The 19474-nt window shown below is 32.4% G+C and overlaps 2 protein-coding genes and 1 non-coding gene across 4 annotated transcripts; 2 read left to right on the top strand and 1 right to left on the bottom strand.

Annotated features, from left to right (window-relative positions):
• Positions 1-822: 822 nt before the first annotated feature.
• Positions 823-10010, top strand: LOC142531902 (asparagine synthetase [glutamine-hydrolyzing] 2-like). Its single transcript, XM_075638173.1, is given in 15 exon segments — positions 823-1027; positions 3729-3867; positions 4398-4493; positions 4667-4771; positions 4773-4809; positions 5087-5182; positions 5742-5836; positions 6498-6659; positions 7271-7351; positions 7444-7665; positions 7795-7929; positions 8682-8762; positions 8902-8988; positions 9094-9201; positions 9640-10010. Coding segments are annotated over 15 exon segments (1722 nt in total). The 5' UTR covers positions 823-947; the 3' UTR covers positions 9838-10010.
• A 762-nt stretch (positions 10011-10772) lies between these two features.
• Positions 10773-10845, top strand: TRNAR-ACG (transfer RNA arginine (anticodon ACG)). The gene has a single exon. It is a non-coding gene; the product is annotated as a tRNA-Arg (tRNA).
• A 5496-nt stretch (positions 10846-16341) lies between these two features.
• On the bottom strand, positions 16342-18257 carry LOC142531809 (uncharacterized). 2 transcript variants are annotated; one of them, XM_075638080.1, is made up of 2 exons: positions 17919-18257; positions 16342-17781 (listed from the first exon to the last, which is right to left on the bottom strand). In XM_075638080.1, the coding sequence occupies exon 2, from the start codon at positions 17738-17740 to the stop codon at positions 16553-16555; it is 1188 nt and encodes a 395-aa protein (XP_075494195.1). In that variant the 5' UTR covers positions 17741-17781; positions 17919-18257; the 3' UTR covers positions 16342-16552. The 2 variants fall into 2 exon arrangements, with proteins under 2 accessions (XP_075494195.1, XP_075494194.1); XM_075638079.1 differs by having other exon boundaries at positions 16342-17792.
• Positions 18258-19474: the final 1217 nt, after the last annotated feature.

Here is a 19474-nt window from a genome sequence, read left to right on the forward strand (position 1 = left end):
ATTCAAAATTTTATTATTTTATAAATATGCACATATGTCAGGGGTGACATCCAAGTTCGTTAGATTCGACGTGTATTTATCCGGGTCGAAACTGGATTTGGATCTGTGATCCAGTTAGATCTTTTATCCAGGCCCAAATCAACAATTAATTAGGTGAATATTAATACCAATGGCCCAGTACTAGTCCAACTGATAATAATAAACAAAATCAACAAATGAAATATTTAAAATAAACATCATCTATTATTAATTAGATCAACATAAAAATAATTTAGGAATAATATAAATCAATCAAATAATAAATATATATAATTAAATTATTGTTTGGAACGATGGATTTCAACTATATTCAAATGCTTTTATGTGTATATTTTTTTGATAAGCAAGATTTTAAACTTTAAATTCATTATTTCATGTTTATATAGTATTTCATTATTAGTTATGATGAATTTCTGAGTTCACTGAATAATGGATGCAATTGAAATTCATTTTATTTTGTGTAACTAATGTGTGAATAAATAAATTATAGATTTAAGATTACATCTATTGTTTCATTTTAACAATAAAAATATAATCGAAATCTACTAATTTCAAATATATCCATCCAAAATACAACTTAAAAATGAATTTTAAATAATTAAAATATGTTGAAACTAGTAAATTGTGGGTAGAATTTGAAGGATAAAATAATAATTACAAAGGATAAAAATAAAAGGAGACCGATAATAATAATAATAATCCTTAAAAAGACAAGCTAGGCAGTAAAATCAAGAATGGGACCCACACTAAATAGGAATCTTAAGCCACAGCTTAAACCCTAATCAAATGACAGAATCTTTCAAAATCGACGGCTGGGATCATTCATTAGACACCTTTCTCCTTGACTTGTAGCCGTTTTCTTTTTCTGTCTTCCACCCCTCTCTTGGCAGGAACATTCATTCGCAGCCATGTGTGGAATTCTCGCTGTTCTTGGTGTCGCTGAAAACTCTCAGGCGAAGCGCTCCAGGATCATCGAGCTCTCCAGAAGGTTTAATTTTATCTTCATTTATGGTAATTGTGGGTTGGTTTCCGTGAGTTTATTTGTTTTAGCAAATGTATTGTAATATTCGTTTTTTGTTGATTTTTGTTTATAAAAAAGTTGTCTTGTTATTTGTTGATCGTATGTTATCGGTTAATTGTCGCCAGGACCGAACCACAATCTAACTTTTTTTTTATAAAATCCTAAACCATAACTTGTGTTCATAATTTTTTTTTAAAAAAATCGAATTAAATTAAAGACAATATATATAAAAAAAATTAAATTATACACAATAGTCAAAATATATTTATTCTACTTAAATAATAATATCAAACATATCCAAAATATCACTAAAAAACAATCAATCTTATAGTTTTAAAACTAAAAATACTAATCTAGTTTGTAATATTGTTTAGTAATATATTTTTCAATTGATAATATAGTCAATCAGTTTATTTTATTTTATTTTTTTTTGAGGAGCGTCAATCAGTTTATTCTTTTTGTGAAATGGTTGATTGGAGAAATTTTTTGATGAATTTTTAGCATTGAGAAACTTCGTTCTACAATTTTTATTGTAACCGGGATAGTCAATAAGATTTTATATGCAATACGAACATTTGAGAAATGTTCATCCACTTTCTTAAGATAATTCACTACATCAATTGTAGATTTTCTTTCGAAATATAAACTCCTTAAATAAATCACTCCATTAGTATCAGGACAATCCTTATGAGTAAGATGATAAGTTTATATTGTGCTAATTTACTATAATATATAACAACTTTAAGGAATAAAAAAATGTTATTTTTTATGATTGGCCCAGGAAAAATAAATTTTTATCGACAAAAAAATTATTAAGAGACACAAGATAAATACATTTCATAATTAAATTTATCAAGGGACACATAAATAATAAAAAAGTTTGTATTGAGCCAAAAAAAAATTTATGATATGTAAGGAAAAAAGCCCAGAGCCGTACCTGTGGTTCACAGGGCCTGAGGCGATATGTTGAAAAAAAATCTTGTTGTGATAAATAACCGTAAAATTTAGTTTGAAAATTAAAAATAATCAAACAATAGATATAAGAAAAATATAATTTACGAATTATATATTTATCTCTTTGCGATTTTTTTTCTTCGTGCGCCACAACATCAACATGGCTCTAACATAATGCAGTATCATATGAACAATTATATTAGAAAAAGATTGAAATTGACAAACATTGTACTGTTTGTTACTAAAATTGAAATTTGGCAACATAAACTATCAAAATAACAAAATGATAAATATAATGAACCAATATTGTAAAAATATATAATTTGTTTTAAATAATGAATATAAGATTTTATTCAAGAAAACGGAAAATAAAGAAATGTAAAATAGATAAGTATTACAATTTTTTGTGTTTTATTTTTTGAAATGAGTCCAATTACATAAATTCAAGAAAAGAGGTCAAATAATCGATAAGTAAAGTATAAAATTTTAACACATGAGTTGACACAAGATAAAATAATAAATATATTGGACAAACATTATCATTTTATGCATACAAAATTTTAAAAAATTAATTAATGAGCCATGTAGCTTTATTGTTTGGGCCTTATATAATTTGATTAAATCCCCAATGAGCACAATCATCATATTTAATCATGTTTTCAATGAGTCAATGTCCAATTTTTTTAAAAAAATGTCCAATGCACATACTATTTAGGTGCATGCCTCAACAACATGAGACCAATGATTTTTTTTTTGGGCCCCTGTGAGAGCCGGGCCCTGAGGCGATGGCCTCTCTCGCCTCACAGGAGGTACGGCCCTGAAAAAGCCATGAATAATAAATTTATATTGGGTCAATTTACACTACTATATAATAAGTTTTTGTCAAAAATATGGACCCTAAAAGAAATGAGCCCAAGTCGGATGACTCTCAGACCTCTTAAAAAGAACGGCCCTGAATGTCGCATGATTATTATTATTATTTGTTTTTGTCTAAACAAAATTCTCGAATGAAATATTATTTGAATTTTGATATATATAATGGTTGACTTTTTTGTTGCCTAAGGGATTAATATATGGGACATTTTCATAATCAATATGGGAATAGATTTTCTACACTTACTAACCATACGGGAGTTCTTCATATTTTCTGCAATATGAAGCAAATCTACCATTATATGATAAAGGGTGAATGACCATCATGTCTTGTAAGAAGTGAAAGCTGTCCTTGAAAATCAGAAAAATTTACCATCTTCTGAGTGTGGGGAAGGGGGACGTTTAATATTGAATTTCTCTACTTTTTTTTGGTTATGTGTTAATTTTCAATATTGTAATATTTTAATCAGTTCTTATTTGAATGTTGTTTGTTGATAATGTTGGTTAACAAAGGCATGTCTAAAACAATTGTATTTAGTATATGAGCACACATACATAGTACTTTGTGCAAAAATAGCGGGTGGTTCTCATGATATGTTTCGAGACGTTTTTCAATAAATATTTTTTTTCCAAATTGAAGACCATATCTTCAACAATTGATTCCAGTATAATACAAGTTACCTGAAAGTTATTGAGTGATGCTGGTTGTTAAGCTCAGTTTTGTTTGGTAATTGTTCTGTCCATAACTATATTATCATTACATAGAGCATTGCAGAGTCAAGATATCACGAGTCTAACAAATATATTCTAAGTCTTTGTTATTTGAATTTGGAGCCCATAGGTTGCAGCACAGAGGTCCTGACTGGAGCGGCCTGCACCATCATCAGGACTGTTATCTCGCTCATCAACGTTTGGCGATCGTAGATCCTACATCAGGCGATCAGCCACTGTATAACGAAGACAAAACAGTTGTTGTCACGGTGAATACAATTTTGCATAACAATATTTTCTCATATTGATTATCTTTTAAGTGGCTGTGATACAACAGTAATAACTCTTTCTGGTATAATAGTATTTTTCCATTCAGCTCCAATGTTTTTGAGGAGTTTTATTGCGTAAATATCTAAGTAAAATTTACTTGGAATGCTTGTAAACTACCTTGTAGACTATTTAGCCATATCGTATCGTATTCGCATATCCGTAACCATTCAACATAGCTTGTAGAATGTTACTTGCATTAGAAATGAAAAGTATGATGTTCCCAGTTATGTGGCCTCTGGAAGAAAAATAATTTCCGTTGTGTTCACCAATCACTGTCAGAAATCATCTTGTCAAAAGTTTATGTTCCTTGAATGAAGAAAGAGGTTTACTAGAAACATAGCCTTCTCTGCGTGTTTTAGTTTCCAATATTTGTGTGCTTTACATTACAAGTCCTGGGAAAATCTCGATTATTTTTTACAAGACATGTGAAGTCTCTTTTTCCCTGTAGCCCCTCTCTTAATGCTTTCAGGTTAATGGAGAAATATATAACCATAAAGAACTTAGGAAGAAGCTGCAGTCTCATCAGTTCAGAACAGGAAGTGATTGTGAAGTTATCGCTCACCTGGTAAGTACTTGACAGTAGTTGGGGATAGAAATGTGCCACTGCATAATAACATCTAACAATTTTATTTGTTGTTCCTGAATAATACCATGGAAAAGTATTAGAAATTTATGAGGTAAACTGGTTGTCTCTTATATCAGTTTCTTATACTTTTTGAATATATTTTTTCTTCTCAGTATGAAGAATTTGGTGAGGATTTTATTGACATGTTGGATGGCATGTTTTCATTTGTGCTTCTTGACACTCGAGACAATAGTTTCATTGCTGCTCGAGATGCGATTGGGTATTACTCCCCTTTACATTGGCTGGGGTCTTGATGGTATGTGACCTTTTCATCCCTGCATTAAATCTTTCTGGATGTGATTCTGTGCAATAATCCCATAGTTGTGTATCTTGGTATTCAGAACAGTTTACTGGCATCATTCTCTTTCCTTATGTTTTGAATGCTGCGTGTTACAATGCACTGTAGATGCATCGTTAAAAACGGAAGTTTCATACATGGATCACTCCTGGAATTAAAACCTAACCCTTTCGCATGAAAATCGATTTGGTTATCGTGTTACAAGGTTTTTACCGAACTGTTGCTTCACTCTCAGGATCAATATGGTTTGCTTCGGAGATGAAAGCTTTAAGTGATGATTGTGAACGTTTCATGTCTTTCCTTCCAGGACATATCTATTCAAGCAAAAGTGGTATGTTAGATAAACGTGAGATCTCCATAGAGCACTTTAGTTTGCTTCATTTATTCTGACTGCAACTGTTATTTTTCCAATGTAACTTAAACATCTAACTTTTTTTCTGCTGATGTGATCATTAATTCACTGTTGACAAATGTATGATAGTTTAAGTTCTACACTGCCGAATCATGCTCATCCAGAAGTAAAGAGTATAGCTTCAGCTGTTATATTTGGTTTACCAGATGAAGTGTTTTCACGCTAACGAGACATTAAATCCATTACTTTAGCTAATTTTTATGTGATCCTTTGGAAAAATTTTACTACTTCTAATGCGAGATGAGTTAATAGAAAAATAAAGTTTTTTTTTCTTCTTCATGATACTAGAGCTGTAAAATATATTTGTAACCGAGAATCTGGGAGTTGAAGTTGATTGTGATAGAATTGGGAACTTGTTCCTTAGCCGAAGAAGAAGCTTGCTAAACTTGTTCTGGATTTCCAGAATTTTTCTGTTCTGCATCAATCTACTTGCAAATATATTTACTGCTGCAACATCCTAATCTAATAATGGCAACAGGAGGGCTCAGAAGGTGGTACAACCCACCATGGTATTCAGAACATATACCTTTTGCTCCTTATGAACCCCTAGTATTGCACAAGGCCTTTGAGAAGGTTAGCTTGATCAATTCTGTTACCAATTGAATGTTATGTATACATTCTTGTGCCTTAACCATCAGATGTGGTCTGTGCTTTTATATAAAATTACTGCCCAATATTTTTCTTCCCTTCCGTTTCTTTATTCTTTGCTTTCTTCGAATACCCGAGTACTGGAGTCTTATCTTTCTTGCATGTATGATTTGAATCAGATTGACCTTTCTCTTCCTTTCAGTCCCTCCTGATCTTTTTTCTCTTTTTCTTTTCCTTTCCCCAGTACTTCTTTCTTCCCAGCTACTCTGCATGTTTAGTCCTCTAAATGCTTTCCTTATCTTTACCACAGTTTACCGTCCGATAATTTATTCTTCAACTCTTAGTATTGTAACTCTCACTTATTTATGTGTTATTTTCCTTTTTATCCTCTTTGACTTAATTATAGCCTCATCTTCATTATGTTTGATGTTATGTATGTCACATTCATTTCATTTCAAGTTTTGTTCAATTTCTCCTTCAAAGGCATACAATTTAATTTGAAAATGTCTCTTAGCACTCATTTGGCATCACCTATTGTGATGAAGCCTGTGAAACGATTTTCCTTGAAAATTGTGCATCTGTCAAATCTTTGTATGCATTGATGCTTTCTTAAATAACATTTTCTTATGCTCTTGCTATGTTGCAGGCTGTTGTAAAGAGACTCATGACAGATGTTCCCTTTGGTGTACTTTTATCTGGTGGATTGGACTCATCGCTTGTTGCTTCGGTGGCTTCCCGCTATTTGGTTGATTCTGAAACAGCCTGCCAGTGGGGATCACAATTGCATACCTTTTGCATTGGCTTAAAGGTAGTAAACTTAAACAGTATATGCTTCCAGCTGTGGGTGCAGTTTTGTTGCCAACTATGTTCTGCACATCAGTGGCTGTGACTCTTGCGCAAAGTAGAATTGGCCATTTTTTATTCATATAGTTTTGCGAGGAAGAATGAAAAGAATAATTGAAACATCTCTTATTCAGACTTATGCGCTTGCACTAAAATTCTTCGCAAGCTTCTTGATGTTAACTTGGAAATCTCTGAGTTTAAGTGTAAATGTGCTCTTCCTCCAAGCAATTTTGTGATCTTTATTCGCCACATTTTGTTTAAATTTATACATTATGTGTATACACAGATATGCCAACTGTTGCTCAGCATAAACTTCCATTGTAAAAAAAAGCATGAAATCTAAAAACATATATTTTGCTGACTTATTTCTTAGTACAAGGTGTTATCATCAATTAAATTTTGGCATCTTGGCATCAACTGATGGCCAAAGCAATCTATCCTGCTGATCTTCACTTAATCATGTATAATCAATCGATATTATTTCCCAACCTTCGTTCCTATTCTTTAACGGGTAAAGTTACAATTCTATGTCACTTGTCCCTCTAAACTGTTAATTTTGGTTTTTTCTCCTTTCAGGGTTCTCCTGATCTGAGAGCAGCCAGAGAAGTGGCAGACTATCTGAGAACTCGTCATCACGAGTTTCATTTCACTGTGCAGGTATGTTTATCATATGAATGTTGAATAATTTCTTTTGCACCACTGTTTTTTTTATCATATTCTCTTTTTAATTATTTTGATTGTAAAATTAGGAAGGAATAGATGCACTGGCGGAGGTTATCTATCATATTGAAACATATGATGTAACTACTATCAGAGCCAGTACTCCAATGTTTCTCATGTCCAGAAAAATAAAATCTCTGGGAGTAAAAATGGTTCTTTCTGGTGAAGGTTCTGACGAGATTTTCGGTGGTTATTTGTATTTTCACAAGGCACCCAACAAGGAGGAGCTGCACAAGGAAACATGTGCTAAGGTACTTTGCCACAACATATGTTACGTAAAACCAAAAGGGTAATACGATTGTCTTGATAAGGTTTTAATCGTTACTTCTAGGAAGAATTTTCAAGTATGACCCCTGTTTTATTTTAAAATTTGGTGCCAGATCAAAGCTCTTCATCTATATGACTGTTTGAGAGCCAACAAAGCAACTTCAGCATGGGGTGTTGAAGCTCGTGTGCCCTTCTTAGACAAGGAATTTATCAATGTTGCCATGGGTATTGACCCAGAATGGAAAATGGTGAACTATGTGATATCTCAATCTTTACTGCTTCAACCATAATCATGACATTGATCCAACTTTTCCCATTGGGACATGTTAATATGTTCATTAAAATTGGTTCAGAGAAATCCAGGAAATTAATTTTGGATACTTTCACTGCTTAACATGTCTCAGTAGAGGCTTATTAATCTCATGCTCGGGTATCAATTGTGGATTTATGGGGTGTGAACTACTTCAAAACTTGACAATCCACTTTGGTACATTCTATGTGCCAACAAGATGAATTACTTGAGCCTACAGTATAAAATTGGAGAAGTATTTTGTTGATCACAAATCTAAGACATGCATCTCTTTCGAAAATCGAAGCCCAAAAACCTGCTCAAAACCAACAAATTGAAGTTAGAAACACACTCTCTCTTTTCCTTCTCCAGTGTTATCTGTATTTGGCAAAAGTTCAAAACCTATATGACATTCTGATCTCGAGAGTGAAGTTTGAAGTTGATTTAAATTTAGATTTTTTGCTTGATAATTTAGAATATCTGAATTGACATCACCCAAAACACCGAATTGGAGGGAGGGAAATCGAACAGAAATATCAGAATATTCTGCTGCGCAGATTATTTGATGTTAATTTTATGTTTGTCTGAGGCAAACCTGTTATTCTAGTCACACACATAACATTTCACAAGATATCTACCAACAATGATGTTTTGATTGATTCCTAGTCTGTTAAATTTTCCATTAAGATTTTGTTTGCCTGAAAATAACAGGTAAGACCTGACCTTGGAAGAATTGAAAAATGGATTTTGCGCAATGCCTTTGATGATGAGCAACACCCGTATTTGCCCAAGGTTTGTGTTCTTCGATAGAAATCGTTACTTAAACATATAAAAATTTGTTTCCCTTCTAATTAATCTCCATAAGAACAACAAGACATTCTCCTTAGCATGTAGAATTGAATTCTCGAGACATTTGATTTTCTTGGTTCAGCATATTTTATACAGACAGAAAGAGCAGTTCAGTGATGGAGTTGGATACAGTTGGATTGATGGCTTGAAAGATCATGCTAACCAACAGGTAGGCCTAACTCTCTACATATTGCATATTCGTGAATCATTTATGGGAATAAATTTTTGGTAGCTTGGTGTATGTATTACAGATTTTCCTGTATGGGATTGGCAGGTTACAGATGCAATGCTAGCCAATGCAAGTTTTGTTTACCCTGAGAATACTCCAACCACGAAAGAAGGGTACCACTACCGAACCATCTTTGAGCGGTTTTTCCCTAAGGTAAGTTACTACTACATGTTCATTTTTTCAGGCGCGTAGGACTCAAACAGGACAACGATGTTGTGGGAGGTGGTGCTTTGATTAAAGGATTTGAATCAGTGAGCGAGGAATTGGAGATACTGAATACAACTGATTTGAACTGAGGAAGATTTTAAAATCCACTGATTATTGAGAGAATGATTAAAATCCACATGTTTTGAAATTCACAACCATACGCAAACAAGTGTGAATGATTCATGACTAGGAATTAGTTCAAGAATCTGGGTGAGGGGACGACTCAATGCGTTCGAACTTTGTAGGTTTAGAAAAATATTCATAAATTTCTAGATTTACTTTGGTTAAAGCGAATGACTGCCTCCACTAGCTACCTACCCTTGTTAAATCCAGCCACCATACACGACTCCAAATAACTTGAGTTTGGCATGTCATTTTGATCAGAATGCTGCAAGATCAACAGTTCCCGTAGGTCCAAGTGTGGCATGCAGTACAGCCAAGGCTGTTGAATGGGATGCGACATGGTCTAAGAATCTTGACCCCTCCGGTCGAGCTGCCCTTGGTGTCCATGTTGCTGCATATGAGGAGAAGACCAAAGCAGTTGCTGATGCCCCAGCCATAAATGGCTCACCCGGAAAATAGCCTAGACCTTTGACTACGTTTATTGTTTATTGTAGAGTCATCATTTCACTATAGTATAATATTGTGTTTAACAAAGACTGCTTGTGGTACAGTTTAGATTCAATTGTGCTCATAAATAATTTGATTTTGGCATACAATAATACTACTTCAGTGCATAAATATCGTATCAAAATTCTGTATATGATACTGAATCAAGCACGAACTTACGAAACTCGTCCACGTAGCAAGGTCTAGTTCAACTCTCACAACTTCTCAAGCATAAGCGAGAAAGGAATCGTCACTGCTCTATTGTACTGTAATTTATCTGATCCTATCTTTAGCGCATTCCTTTCCCGAACGATAACTCTATTCTACTGGGATTTATTTGATCATACCCTTAGGACATTGTTCCAAGGGTTTATCCAACGACATACAAAGAGTCGCATAATTTTTCAAGTTGTCTATTGCATAACAATCCATCAACAAATCATATGTACAACCCCTAAAGGTAAGATCGAATTAGTCACTATTGAGTAGTGATGAGTCTGATAACTGTCGGGTCGGCTAACTGAGTATTATTCGAATATCTTGTAACAAGATTTCATTGAGTTGATGTATCTATTAAATTTATTTTTTAAAAAATAGAACTTAATACTGATAACTTGTTTGTTCAACTGATAACCATTTTACTAAAATATCATGACTGCTTCGTAAGTAAATTATTTCATTACAATAATATTCATTTATCATTTCCGAAATTAGTTCAACAGAACTCAACATCGAGTCAGGAGAGTTTTCCACAAATAATAATAACCTACACCATCGCAAAATTCCAAAAAAAAAATGAAAAAATTGATGTGATCTTCATGATTATTCTTTGTTGAGTAACTTTCAAAGCAAAGATGAAATATTTAAAGATATTTAAAATGTAAAGAGATCCTAATATCAGAGAAACCGACTCCGTGGCCCAATGGATAAGGCGCTGGTCTACGGAACCAGAGATTCTGGGTTCGATCCCCAGCGGAGTCGTCTTGATTAGTTTTCTCTTAGTTTTTCTCTTAATTTTTATTTTTATTATAGCTCTCAAATGAAATTTATCTCTGTATATATTGATGTGGATGCATGCATATAAAAAAACTAGTTACTCGTGTGTACAATCTTTTTTATCATTATCGATGAACTAAAGTGAAATTTGACAAATTATGGAGGGACTAAATTGATATTTGAATGGTTGAAAAAAAGTGTGTGTTGAAATTAAAAAAAAAAACAAAAACAAAAGTGTAATATGAGTAACATATAAGGGTAAAATTGGAAAAAAAAATCGGTGTCCTCTCTAAGTAGTTATTATCATGTCCTCACACTTAATAATATAGTATAGATAGTACAGATGTATATAAGATTTAGAAGTTGCTTAAAAAATATACATTTCCATGCACACGTCCATTTTCTCCGATAATCGCAACTCTCGGTGTAACACTAGCGTGACCTCACATGAATTTCATTTGGATTTGGATACGTACGAGATCTCTTGCAGCATACACAGTAGTTCCGATTCTTTTTAATCTGATGGGATTTCATGGGTGCCTTGGATCGTTTCCTGCACAATTCATATATAAATAGCTGGCATGCATCAAACGAAGAATAACTACTTTCTCGATGAATATTTCACATCAATGGCTTTAGCTTTATTGATGTCAGGAAAGAATGAACTTAGAATCCATGTGATTTTGTGTGTGACATTGAGAGATTCGATGCAGACAAAGTTTACTTAGTGGGGAATTTATGGTTGCCGTCCAATTTGGAGGGGTCAATAGGAAGGTGGTGTTACTATATGGATATTATATTGGAGAAAATTGTAAATTTGATCGCTTGTGTTTGTCGCGATTTTGTATCGAATTATAGTTTTTGTCTTATATTTTTCTTCTTTCTTTTTTTCAATTTTAGCTATTTTTTCACGTGTTGTTGGCATGACGTCTGAATTACTTTCATTGAAATATGACTAAAACTGCAAAATAAACGACTTAAATCGTAAAAAATGAAAGATACAAAATTAAAAGTCAAATTTGAAAAAATATAAGATCAAAATTGTAAATAATCAAGCATTATATATGTTTCGTATGCACATTCGTGTTTTGTGTTGGTGGATAGATTGACTGTATTCATGGAAAAACTTTTGTACACAAAATAAGAAATTGAATGAGGTAGTTAAGTTGACAACTGCATGCATAATCGCGTTCCCTCTGTAGTGAAAATTCTATTCAGTTCAAGCTTCCTTCATATCACCATTATAATTTATAACTTGCTATCATATAAATAGAAACATTAAAAAAAGTTTGGAGGATGGAAATTTACACGTGCTTAATTGGTTTTCCCAAAAAAATAAAATATAGTCCATAGTTCGAATTTATATTAAACATGCTAAATTTTAAATTAAATGTGTGTGCAAAAATGTCAAAAATACATTTATCTATACTGTGAATATTGAAAATGCGCTATTTTCTTTCTTTAATTTATCATACAAATTATTCTAGAATATAAACTGATATCCTACGAAAGAGCCCATCAAGATCGAACCCAAATCAGACTTTGAACAATTGATTCATTCCTAACCAAGGTAGATAGATCATGATAGATCTAATGTGCTCTACTATAAATTTCAGGTTTGAGAGACTAATTTATTCATTCACTATATTGACTTTAAGTAGCATCTTTAGCTGGTCTCTAATTTTTGTTCGTCTGAGGGGTTACGTCAAGACACTTCTCGACCCCTTTTTAACAGTCTTTTTTGTGATTTCAGACCCAGAGTAGGTTCGAAGTCTGAATTCGTGCTAGTCTCATCTACCAGAAACGAATCCTATATTTCTAATGAGTATCATAAACTAAAATCTCAAATCAACCATAGAGATAGAAATAAAAATTTTGGAATAAAGAAAATTATATATTTTTTAATCACTGCAGTAGGTTCCTTTTACAATCTCTACACCAGAATTCTGGCTTAATTATAAATAATTGGATAATGATGTAAAAGGAAAGTCATTGTGGACTTGAATTTTGAAGTTTGATCATATTAGTTGTTGGGTCAGTCAGTTGGTCTTCGGCTGACCGAGAGTTGGGGCTGTGGTCAATTCAATTGAAAATTAATGGGCCTCACTACTACTTCATGAGCTTTTCCTGACGTATAAATGACGTTAGTGTATGATGTAACTAAATAGCCCTTGAAAAAAATAGTCGTGACTTGAATTGTCATTTGGATGTGATTTCATAAATTTACTCTTATTTTTTATTTTTTCATTTGTACAGATTAAAATAACACAAAGACTCAAATGAGACCGTGAGACAGATTTCGAACCTGACCCGGTCCATGAAAAAACATCATTTTTTATCCTAAAAATATTGATTTTCTTGTAAATATAGATCCGATCAACACGTCTCACAGGAGTAAACATGCAAGATCATCTCACAAAGATTTGCGCTTTTCGAGATAAAAAAAAAAAGTTGTCACAAGCCGTAAAGAATTACTTTCCCCCATTGAATCGATGTTAAACCTTTTTGTTATTTTATTCTCCATTTCACGTGTATCTTATTCGGGAAAAAAAAATAAAAAATAAAAATCCCCCAATACCACACAATCAATAATATCAATTATTCTCATGAGTTAAGTGAAATTTTATTTATTAATACTTAATTAGTGCTAAGATATTTATGAGATATTAAAAATTAGGTACGCAGACTACGTACCCAACCGTGTTAGATGGATTTATTTTTAAAAAAATCAAAATTTTGATCAATTTTTAAATATATATATATATATATAGTTGACGATGGAGTAAACACATTGCAATATCCGAAGATTATGAATATGCCCTCATCCATAAAGATTAGGTAAATAATTGTTGTCCCAACTATAGATTCAACGATTATCATTGATCTAAACATGTGTAGTCAATGTTTGGTTTCACGTCAAAAATGGATCCGGCTGTGGTGCCTAGATTTTCATAGGGAATTTTTTCCTTAGGGATAGCAAGAATTCAATCGAAAAAACTGATGCAATCGATTAAATATATTTTATTTGATTTTTTGGGTAGATAAAAAACAAAATAGTGTTAGTGTGTTAATTTTCCTTATATTGGCACAACTATCACGAATCATTCTCTAATTGAGTTCCTCGGCCATTTGTAGAACTAATTATCGATCTCGAAACAAATAATTACCTTTGTAGTTAAAAGTTCAAATATATGATTTTGTCATGCACCTTGTAATCCAAGTACGTGCAGAAAGAGTGCATGTCCTTTTTCGGACAATTAAATCTTCAAAAGTAGATTTCTACAAATCCACGAGATTGCGATTTTTGCTCCAATAAAACTACAATTTTGTAACCGAACTGAGTCGAACTGAACTGAATTGAAGTATAGGTAGATTTGGGTCGACCAAGTTGTTATCAGGTTCTCGAGGAGAGTGCGTTGCTACTGAATTTTATTTTTTTATTTTTTTTAAAAAAAAAAACCTAGTAAAGATCCCTAATTTATATAATAATAATTAAAAAAAGAAAAGAAATTAGAAGGAGGCATATTTTACTTTACAAATATTAACGATTGACAACTGAATAAGATTTCATAAATCTTCAGCTAAAAGTTATTGAAAATTAAAATATTAGGGAGAGAATGGGTACAACAATAATTTAATTAACTTAAAAGCTACCCATAATTTTTTTTTTATTTTTAAAAAAACAATTCCGATTATCATTATGTTAAGAAATTATATCGAACTTCTCTATTAATGACTTTCTGAAGATATATGTCTTTCTTCTTTAAAATTCATTAACTTATATTAATACTTATTTATTATCGATTAGAATTTAAGCCCCCCCTTATTAAAAATAATTATTGTGTCCAGAAATGTACGCATTAAATTATGTGGAGCGTCAAAATCGAAAGAGGTACTTTATATAATCGAATTTTAGTACAAAACCTAAAGAAAAAGGGACCATACCCCATAGTACAAATCGTAACGCATGGAAACTCCAGAACGAATAATGCTCACAAAAGAGACTTTTGATTTTTAATTTCTTATGTACTTGTTTTAAAAAATAATTTATAATTTTTTTAAAGGTAAATAATTTATAATTGAATTACAACGAGTGAATGTTAGGCGCTAAATTGAGAGCTATCAAATATAGTTTTTTTTTTAATTGGAAACAAGAAATCCACGGTCGTTACTTTTAGATAAGCGTTTGATAAAATATTAATTTGAACACGATAACATGTAAATTATATCAATAAATAAACTCTGCTAAACAATTTTGTGCGATAAGCTCGTTCAAAAATAAGTTGATATGGGAAAATCAATTTTTATAAAAAAAAAATCAAAAATCACCATGTCAACATTTTTTGTCTCATAATCTATTAAAGATAGTAGAGATTTATAAATAATTACGAGCCAAAATTATCTTGATACGGATGCATGTGATATTAGAGGCATTTTTTTACCCTAATAGATACAAATTATAAAATGATGGATTATTATAAATAATTTCAAAAAATAAATATTAATTTTTAATGCTTTAAAATATGAGAGGAAGTTGAAAAGTATTAGCTAGTTTGAGGCACTGTTTAGCTTGTGGATAAGATTATACATTATATAAGTATAATAAGTTAATATACTTGAATAAAATAATGATGCATTACAATAATTATTTGTAGAACTTGAGTTAAGCACTTGACAAAACAAAGATGAGTAATCGATGTCTTATCCTGCACACCAAACGATGTATTAGGATCTCTCTCTTATAATTAAAAATAATTGATAATTAGATCAAGAAAGTTACAGATTTAATCGCATATATTCATCTCTTTGCGATTTTACGACATACATTAAAATTACGGCCATGCCATGAAACAAAAGTTGTCAAATGTGCTTAAAAATTCAGCTAAAAATACACATTAATGTGTGCGTGTATCTGTATGTGTTTCGAGGAGTTTCGAACGTGTGAAAGACGGGGAAAATGTATGCATATCCATATGAATGGGATCATAATGTTTATAATAAAGCTTCGTGCGAAAATTTTGAAATTACTGATCAAATTTTACTAAAAAATAAAATTGAATGCGGTGTGAAACTCGAATGAAGCCACTCGCAGTTCATCTATCTAAGCTAGTTATTATTTTAATTTCTAGCATCTTCGTGTATAAGAAATAAAATATATTCGATAATAAAAGTCAGTGATTTCACATTTAACTAATTCTTATATGTCCAAAAAGGATAAAAAATTTATACAGTATAATGCGCCAAACAAAATAACCTAGGATATATAATAATTCACTTATTTTTTTTTATAAAAAAAATACACAATATACAAGTTCATCATGAAAGATAATCCTCAATATATGACAGGTTAATTTTTTTTAAATCTTAGTCAATTATTTTATTTTAAGAAAATGATCTTCTCAAATACAATTTAAATATAATGAAAGAGGTGTTTCTTAAAAAATAGTTTACTGATGTTATTTTACAAATTTTCTCATAATAAGATGCATTAATATTTATTATTCATTGATCTATGTATGATTATAAATATATATCCAAAAAGAGACATTAATTATTTACATGGAATGAAGTGCAGATAGAAATAGTAAAATTGAACTTAATTTACTAAGGAATTAATCACACTAGTAAAAGCTTTTTCAATCTTTAAAATCATAAACCTCATGATTAGCACTGCATACTTTCTACGCTAAAATCATTTCAACTCGGAAGAACAAATCCATGATTCCATCATACCTTCTGAACTCCTCGTGCCAATGTTTTCCTGCCCCTTGTCGCCATGAAAATCCGTTGAGGAATTCTGAAAATAATTCATGTTCTGATTTTTTATATTCCTCGAGAAATTGTGGATTCCTTTCAAAGTTCTTGTTTCATCTGCGTCATTATTATGATCCGTTCTGGGTTGGATTTGATCGGAGGAAACAAGGTTTGGGAGGTTACCAATGGCTGCAGAAACGTTCCCGAGGCGGAAAGGAAATTCATCAAACCCTGCCGTTTTGACATTTGAATGCAGGCCATGATTTGTTGGGATTTCGAAAGAACCCTGAACTTTAGACGGGAGATTAACAGAACTTGAGAATGGGAATTTGTGTTCTATTGGAAGGAATGAAGTGAGATTGTGGTTCGAAATCAAGTTGAAAAGATTTGAATTTTGAGTCGAGAGTGGTCGGTAGTTCATCGGAGGAGTTGAAGTCGAAGCTGCACTGTTGGTAGTACTTGAAGATGAAATGGAAGCAGTAGAGGTAAGAAATGGCTGCGGATGAGGCGGCCGTTGAACTTCTTGTGCAAATGGTCGGTGGAGATGCGGTGGATGAGCGGCGTCGTGGGATTTTAATCTCATGCTTGAGGATGCACCGTAAAGATCAAGCCTGCTTCTTTGGTATAGTGAAGATGAGGTGAAAGGCGGCGCGGGGATGCCGGTGAATTCTTGCACCATTGCCCTGAAATTTGATGTATCCGTTGTAAGAACAGTTGTAGGCGCGCGTCTCGAAGCTCTAGATCTTTTCTTCGTGTTACGCGCCGCTGGGTTCCTGTTTTGAGTCCCGTTCTCTGCGGCAATTGCTTGCGGTGCATCGGTGAGATTGTTGCCACCGGATCCAACCACCGTTGGTGGCTGGGCAGGAGCCGTGAAGGGGAAGTTGATGATGTTATTGTTAGGGCAAGGATTTTCAAAACTAAGATCACTGTTTCTTGACCAGAAAACATTAGGATTTAACGGAGATGAATTTTGGAGTTGTAAAAAGTTAGAAAATGGATCGAATGGTAGCGGCTGGGGAGGTACTGGGTGATTCATAAAAGAAGAGAAGGAGCAGGCGGCGGCGGCGCGTGAATCATACTCCTGTTCCTCACCACAGCTCGACGAGTCACTATTGCCAGAATCCATGGAATAATTTTCTAGTTGTAGCTAGATCAAGAAAGTGAACCCTGTAGAGAAACTATACAGAGAGAAGCAATAACAAAACAATAAATAACAGACGTAAGAGAAAAGAAACACCAGATTCTGCTGCAAAACTGGAGAGATTTAAGAAGCCGAGACCAAAAATAGAGTTCTCAGAAAATACCCATGAAATAAAAGGCTCCGATCTGCAAAAAAAGTTGGCAATTTTCTTCTCCCCTTTTTCCTCGATCAAAAGTGTGTTTACAAAATTAAAACGATATTGGCACACGAGGGATATCTCGATCTGATCTGTTTCTTGCAAGAAAAGCTTCCCTTTCTGGCTAAAATTGAAAATCAAGGGTTTCATGGAGAATGAAAGATGCTTTTGCATAATAAAGAGCTGGAGAGTGGGGCAGCCATGAAAGAGTGAACTAGCTGTGTTTAAAGAGAGAGCCTTTCTTTTGTTGTATATCAATAATGCGTTTTGGTTTGGTTTCGTTTCCTTTTGTGGATAACAAGATTTTGTGTGTGAAAGCTAGGAAAGTAAAGAAAAAGCTCACATGCAGATATTTATTGTGTTATTTATATTTTTTTTTTACTTTTTCACTTTCATACATTTAACGAATGTAACATTTTTACGTCACAATACGTATATTATTAATAGAAATTTATTATATATATTTATTATAAAAAAATTATAACTTATGAATATTACAGAGAATGATACAGTAAAACAAATCTGCTCTAATAAAATTTTCAAGTAATGGAATATCTAAATTTTGTATGTGTAAATTGTACTATTTATTGTAAAATTTGATGTTCGTACCTCGTCTACTTACATAATAAATGATAATATTTATTGAACTCTATGTTGGTCGATAATTAAAATCTATAAAAATTAGGCCATCTATCTTACCAAGAGAATATCCTATTTTATTTACACGCAATAAAGCCTGCCTCTTACACCATTTAAATTAGGCCATCAATCTTACCAAGAGAATCCTGGAAAGAATGTACACACGCACGCACACACATTATATATATCTTCATCACGATATACATGTTATATGAATACATTTATAACTTAATTAAGAAGTTTTTACACATTGATAATAAGAGCGATTCGCTGACATATTGTGTGTACCTCGATAACTAGTATGTATTTACTAGTACACAGAAAAATGTTTGTGAGACGGTGTCACGAGTTAATTTTGTATACATATATATTATTTGGCTCACTCATGAAAAACAATTATTTTTTATGTCAAATGTATTACTTATTATTTTAAATATGAGTAGAGTTGACATGCATCACGGATAAAGATACGTGAGACCGTCTCATAAGAATATCAACTATTACCATTAATTAGTATAAATTAAACACAAGTGCATTCGAATTCTCGAGTGAAGTTTAATAAAATAAAACAATCAGTTGTAGGGTTTTGGTAATGTGAAACCATAAATTGACCACTTTCGAGCATTAATTCACACTATGCTATCTATTTATATATAACAATTTTGCTAATTTCACTTTTAAATGTTTCTAAAGATTTACGAAATAGATATCATTTTTGAAAAGGACTTCGCCAATTTTCACCCTTCAATCATGTTGATTTTGTGTTTATACCACAAATTTTATTTTTGGCTTGAAAAAAGAGCTCGATTACACGTAAAACTACAGACCTTTTCTAAAATTGACCTAATTAAGATTTTATTTAGTTCTCGTATATTACTTTAGTT

Source organism: Primulina tabacum, chromosome 17, assembly GCF_025594145.1.
Source record: "Primulina tabacum isolate GXHZ01 chromosome 17, ASM2559414v2, whole genome shotgun sequence".
Taxonomy (NCBI): domain Eukaryota; kingdom Viridiplantae; phylum Streptophyta; class Magnoliopsida; order Lamiales; family Gesneriaceae; genus Primulina; species Primulina tabacum.

Bases quoted from the DNA above. Each gene is read 5' to 3' on its own strand.
- LOC142531809 (XM_075638080.1), bottom strand. From the start codon at position 17,740: ATGGATTCTGGCAATAGTGACTCGTCGAGCTGTGGTGAGGAACAGGAG.